Source organism: Haemaphysalis longicornis, unplaced genomic scaffold (assembly GCF_048455015.1).
Source record: "Haemaphysalis longicornis isolate Haplotype H1 unplaced genomic scaffold, Haemaphysalis longicornis Haplotype H1 scaffold_10, whole genome shotgun sequence".
Taxonomy (NCBI): domain Eukaryota; kingdom Metazoa; phylum Arthropoda; class Arachnida; order Ixodida; family Ixodidae; genus Haemaphysalis; species Haemaphysalis longicornis.
The window spans coordinates 98,888,999-98,895,457 of record NW_027526204.1 but is presented as its reverse complement, the minus strand read 5'-3'; the positions used below and the strand labels follow the sequence as shown (position 1 = coordinate 98,895,457).

General features: G+C 49.0%; 1 protein-coding gene across 1 annotated transcript; it reads left to right on the top strand.

Moving 5' to 3' along the window:
• The first annotated feature begins 2,931 nt into the window (after positions 1 to 2,931).
• Positions 2,932 to 4,029, top strand: LOC144159964 (organic anion transporter 3-like). The gene has a single exon (XM_077691602.1). The coding sequence runs from the start codon at positions 2,932 to 2,934 to the stop codon at positions 4,027 to 4,029; it is 1,098 nt and encodes a 365-aa protein (XP_077547728.1).
• The last annotated feature ends 2,430 nt before the right edge of the window (positions 4,030 to 6,459 follow it).

The window sequence follows — 6,459 nt, the reverse complement described above, 5'->3', positions numbered from 1 at the left end:
TCATCAGGTCATCAACTGGCGTAGCAAGTTAGGCATTTTAGCCCAGCTAACATCGCCAGACTTAATCTCTCTCTCTCTCTCTCTCTCTCGCGTATAACTAGAAAGGACGAGTTACACACGATCTTGTGACCAATGCTCTGAAGAAAGTTGTTCTCTCTCTCTCTCCTGGTGTGTTACAAACTTCGGGGGGATACAGCTTAAAATTATTGAGATGTGTCCGAAGCTGGAAAAAAGAACCCATCAAGGCGGGCAATTTCTAGTACAGGCACAGCTGCCCCTCACATGCGGAGTGTAGCAGACGACAGCGGAACGAGTCCCTAAGCCGACGTCAAAGCCAGGGGGCGCCACTCACACATCTCACCTCAAATATTACAGGTGTTATCGGTACGAAATTGAACCCTGACATGCACAGGCGCAGACCAATACGCTAGTTCTAAACTCTTTACTCATGTTGTCACGGTTGCACAGAAGTTATTGTCGTTGTTTCTTATTTTGAGGCATACCCACTAGTATCATTGAACAGGATTCGGGGGTTTTGGGGGGTGATGGTCTTGCTGCAAGCAATATAAAAAACAATGTAGCGTAAAAGTCAAACGCGAGAAATACTGCGTGTGGCTGGAATACCGAACTGGACGGTGGGTCAAAAGAGCAGTTGAGGTGCACGCCAACCGCGCAAGTCCTGATTCTAGAAAGCTATGGCGAGTGCCACTCTGCTTGCTGATGTAATGCGAACTAAAACACGCAAGAACGAAAACAGAGAAAAAGACGCAAATTATCTTTTATGAGTGCCTGGTAATTAAAAAGAATTCTTTTTATTTTCACTGTCTTCTATTGATTGACCGATCCACTGATTGGGTATATCGATACCTAAAGGAACAACAACCACGACCGCTTAATGTACAAGAAATAAGCCAATAGAAGTATTTTGGGTCAAAGGCAAAAACAACGAAAGCGCCAAAATACGCAATTACGTTTCTGCACGAAAGAAGTTAAAACGAGTATATATTCCGGCTTTCGGCTTTAAAGGACATAAGCAGACGTGTGGGCCCCTAGAACTTTTTCGTGACTCAGATGGGCCTGTGATAGAATCCCACTATCCTGGCACCGATCCCACCCCATTCTCTTTACCATCACCAGAGAGGAGCGCTAGGAGGCCGCCCTGCGTGACCCAAACCCGCAAGTCCAAGAAGACCTGGTCCGCTTGGCCGATGGCACTGGAACCCGGCGCTAAAGGGGCCCTGCTGCCCAACCGCGACAGAGAAGACGTCGCCGGCCTGCTTGCCCAATCTGTGGCCAAATAAAGTTGTTCTGTCTGTCGGTCTGTGACTTCTCCTAATAATTACAATCATGTGATCATACCAAAATTCTGTTAATCGACCAGATTTAGGGGAAATCCCCAAGGTGGAGTAAGTTTTAGTGAAGGAAAGTTTGACATCCACCTAAATGCAGCCATACGGCTACAAAGGAAAGCTATACAGCTCTCTTAGAAACTTCGCAGTTGAAGAAAAATTCGTCCTGGTCCAGGATTCGAACCCGGGACCACTGCTTAACCGGAGCAGTCGCTCTACCAACTGAGCTAACCAGGAGGCTAGTCGTTAGGTAGCGCGAAAGCGAATTGATCAAAAACTCGAATTGAAGGACAGGTGTTAATCGACCAGATTTAGGGGAAATCCCCAAGGTGGAGTAAGTTTTAGTGAAGGAAACTTTGACATCCACCTAAATGCCGCCATACGGCTACAAAGGAAAGCTATACAGCTTTCTTAGAAACTTGGCAGTTGAAGAAAAATTCGTCCAGGTCCAGGTTCCGAACCCGGGACCACTGCTTAACCGGAGCAGTCGCTCTACCAACTGAGCTAACCAGGAGGCTAGTCGTTAGTAGCGCGAAAGCCAATTGATCAACAACTTAAGTTGGTGACCCGAGCACGGACGGCCAGCCCAAGTCAAGGCATCCCGGACTAGGGACGCCTTCCACGGGGCGACACCCACACATCATCCTCTGCTGGAGAAATAAAAATATTTTTTTCTCTCTCTCTGGCGAAACCCCCTCTACCGAGGATAAGAAATAGTCTTTCATAATATATCTCGAGTGACCTACGTATACAAAAATATCGTTTCATGAGTTACACAGACTCCAGGATATGCAAGTTGTAAGAGAATTCTGCTAAATTTGCTAAGAAACCTGGTTAACCTATTTGCTGTTTTCATGACAGGGTAAAAAAGGAAGAATGTCTTCTTACCCGTATATCTCACGTGCTAGCTTCTTTTTCTTTTTCGTTCGGCCACTTCTGTGTAAGTTAATTTTTATCGATTCAAATTATAGTTGAGTTCTCCTTAGCGCGGTTGTGTGGCAGAACTTTACAGCCGATTTTGAAAAATCGGCTGTAAAGATCTGCCGCAGAACCACGCTATTTGGTGTATTCTATGTTCAGCATGTGTGATTGTCGAAAAAGATAAATCATTATCATCATTATCAATCCTAATCAACATCAAGTACGGCACAATGGAATAACGTGTCTCCATGCCCGTACTGCTGTCGCAGGGGGCCACATCCCTGGGATATTGTCACAGAGGGGTGGCTGCAGCCATTTATGCATATGTGTCCGAGACCAGGCGTCTGCCCTGTTAGCCTATGTCATTAAGTTTATGTTTTCTGAAATTCAACAGAAACTTTCAATCTTTAGCCAATTATTCCTTCTAATCTCGCGCTGTTACTGGATGCCACCGGATAGGTATCTACTTTTAATTTGTGAGCGGGCGAATTAGCCCCGTTCTTGCTCGATTCCTGGCCCATCCCCCGTGCCGGTATGCGCCATAAGACGTGGAACAACAACGACAACAGCAGAAAAAGACCCATTTTGTTCGCCTCCCGAACTGACACATCACAAAATGGCCGAGCTGAAACCGTTCGCATGCCTTTCGCCAGGGTGTATTATGGTCGTCGACATTGAGACCAGCGAGGGCTTCGTCTGCGAACAAGCCTTCGGAAGCGGCAACTTCCAAAACCGCCTCACCCTCTTCACGACATTTTCTGTGTTAGTCCTGATTTCCCACGCAATTGCGTTCGCCCTCATCTCGACGGAAGTCAACCACTGGTGCAGGCAGCACACTGGCGGAAACCTCTCGGCCGATGCCTGGAGGAACATCTCGATTCCTGTCGATCCCGATGGGCGGCACAGCAAGTGTATGCTCTACGCAAACCGGGGGGACCCTAACGACACCAAGGTCATTGAGTGCGATGCCTGGGACTTCGACCTCGAGCGGGAGAACGGAAGCATCGTCAGTGAGTGGAACCTGGTATGCAGCCGCCGTTCACTGAAGAGGCTCGCCGACGTCGTCTTCATGGCCGGATCCGTGGTATTCCTCCTGCTGTCAGGACACTGCGCCGACCGCTTCGGCCGCCTGCCGGTAGTTCTGGGCTCGGCTAGCATACTGACACTGGCCACCCTGGGTGCTTGCTTCCCTTCTTACCCCGTGTACTTAGTCACCAGGTTCCTCATCTCGGGCTGCACGGTCTCCCTGAACGCAGTGACCGGTATTATCCTTGCCGAGTGTTCCTCGTGTGCACGCCGATCGACCTTGTTGTCCTTGTCCTTCCTGGTGGGTAACTTGCTGGCCGATACGTACACTCTTTTCATCAAATTGGTGCGGCCTTCCCACTGGTTCTATCATCAGCTTCTCATCGTTGCACCCATGCTGCTCGTCCCAGTCTGGTCCCTACTCGCAACTGAGTCTCCTCGATGGCTGATTGCCAGCCGCAGGCTCGAAGCAGCGGCTCGAGTCATGGGTGCAGCCGCACAACAGAATGGCAGCAACAGCGACGGCGTAGATCTCCTTCTGCAAAGAGTGAAACGCCCACTCGAAGCCGAAATTGGTGCTGATGGAGCGACGCCACTGGCCACGGACAAGTTAAGAGTTGTGCGGCGTCGGGCGGCGATCATGTTCTGGTCTTCGTTTGGCGCCACCACCGCCTTTCGCTCGTTGAATCTGTACCACGCTAAAAAAAGCAGTGCGATGCCGTTGCTGGACTAGATCTCAATGTGCACTAACGCCTTTGCATACTGCGTGCTGCTGAAGTTCGTCAACCGGATCGACAAGACGAGACTCATGACCATTACCTTCGTGATTCTCGGCACCTTGTATCTTCTTGGAAGCATCGCAGCGCTCTTCGCCACCCCAGCGTCAGTATTCGATGTCGTCGGTAGCATCGCCTTTGTACTGCCGGTGGCCGGTAGCATATTCGCGATATATTTCAACTTTGCCTACGTCATCGAGCTCTTTCCGACTCCCATCCGGGGCATTGCCGTGTGCTTGTCTTTTGCCGGCGCTCGTATGGGCGGTACGGTCGGCTTTTTGTTGCCATCGCTGACGGAACTGAATCTCGATGACCATGCCTTAGCGCTTCTCGCAACAATGGCATATTCTTCGGCTTATTCCTTCCAATACTTGCCGCTGGAGTATGGCACCTACGCGCGACTGGCGGACGCCCATGTCACCTTCAGGAGTCCAATTGACTGCAGAGGATCCATGAGCCCTATCGGGGCGATGAAGCAGTCGCTGTCACGGCAACATTCGAAGAAGAAAATTGAAAGAACTGCCACGGAGAGAAGGAGAACCCACAACCCATAGTATCTTTAATGCGGACAATGCTCTCTGTTTCTGAAACGCAATACCTTTCCGTACATCGGGCTTCGGAACTGATACATAACGTTGAGAATTATATATTTACAAGTGTTCCTGTTTGTGTGCGTTGTAGTTTATAGTGTTATACACTAAACAGGCGTAAACAAAGCACGATTAATTGTTTTTGCACGAGATGATATTTTATTAACAGCAGGCAAGTTTATTCAATTTCATTGGCTCACCCCTCTGCTCACGTTCACTGATTTTTGGCTTTGTATCAGACATTTTTCCATCAGAATGCGATGGCAAGGAGGCTTTTGCCTTCAAAGCCCAAATGCACACTTCAGTCCTCCAAGCGAAACAGCAGTGCTGGAGAGAGATCGCAGGTTGGCCCTGAAAAAAGCGACGCACCAAACGCCCGGTTGGATACACAGGTATCTCAGAGAAGGGATTAAGAATCCACGTAGGTGAAGATGTTAATGATGTTAATGCTGGCGATTGAAAGCTAGCGGAACGAGCTTTGCAGGGTTTGCCGTGGCGCGGCCCCGAAATTAATCCGAAAGTTTTGCACTAGAAGACGAGAATTCCAAATGAACTTCCGCTTTCACGTTTTTAGAAAGTTCTAAAGATCAATAGAAATATCTCGCTTACCGGCTATTTCAGCATTTCGCCCCAAAAAAGGTTTTAGCGCTTGCGCGGCCGGACAGGGCTTCTGATGTTACCAACTCTTTCACTGTCAGCTGCTTGTGTGAAGGAAGGGAAGAGAACTTTTAACCAAACAAGTAAAAATAACATAGCACCATCATCATAATTACGACGGAGCGATCTTGTGAATGAGCAAGCAACAACACTGGGAATACAGGCATACACGCACTCAGGGACGAAATCGCTGCACGCAAAATTACCCGACGCATATAAGCTCTACTGCAGACACCGCGGCGTAGAGCCCGACCGATAGCATATGGTATGGCCTTGCAGAAAATAAGAAAATACCGAAGATCAAAGGCCCAACGATTTGGCGATGTGAAGAAATGCTGTACAGCGCAGACCCATAATGTGTACAAGTATTTATTAGTGATCGCACGAGCATGAAAGGAAACTCCAACGGACTCCCGGTATAGTAGTAGGAAAGACCACCGATCTTAAACGTATTATTTTATTCAGAATTTTGGTATGATCACATAATTGTAATTGTTACAAGGAGTCACAGACGGACATACAGAACAAATTTATTTGGCCACAGCTGGGGCAATCAGGCCGGCGACGTCTTCTCTGTCGGGATCGGCAAGCCGGGCCCCTTTGCGCCGGGTTCCAGTGCCGTCGGTCAAGCGGGCCAGGTCTTCTTGGACTAGTGGGTTTTGCTCACGGAGGGCGGCCTCCCAGCGCTCCTCGCTTCTGATGGTTAGGAGAATGGGGTGGGATCAGTGCCAGGATAGTGGGATTCTATCGCAGGGCCTCTGAGTCGCGAAACATTTCTCGGGACCCACACGTCTGCTTACGTCCTTTAAAGTCAAAAGCCTGGTTATACTCGTTTTATCTTCCTTCGTGCAGAATCGTACTTGCGTCTTTTTGCGCTTTCGTTGTTTTTGCCTTTGACCAAAATTACTTCTATTGGCTTATTTCCTGTAGATTAAGCGGTCGTGGTTGTTTTTTTAGGTATATTGATTGATGGAGGGGTTTAACGCGCCGACGCAACGCAGGCGATGAGGCGCGCCGTAGTGGAGGGCTCCGGATTAATTTTGACCACCTGGGGATCTTTATCGTGCGCCGAAATCTCGTACACACGGGCGTTTTTGCTTTTCCCCTCCATCAGAAAAGCGGCCGCCGCGGCCGGGAATC

Coding starts and splice junctions, on each gene's coding strand:
- LOC144159964 (XM_077691602.1), top strand. CDS start 2,932: ATGGTCGTCGACATTGAGACCAGCGAGGGCTTCGTCTGCGAACAAGCC.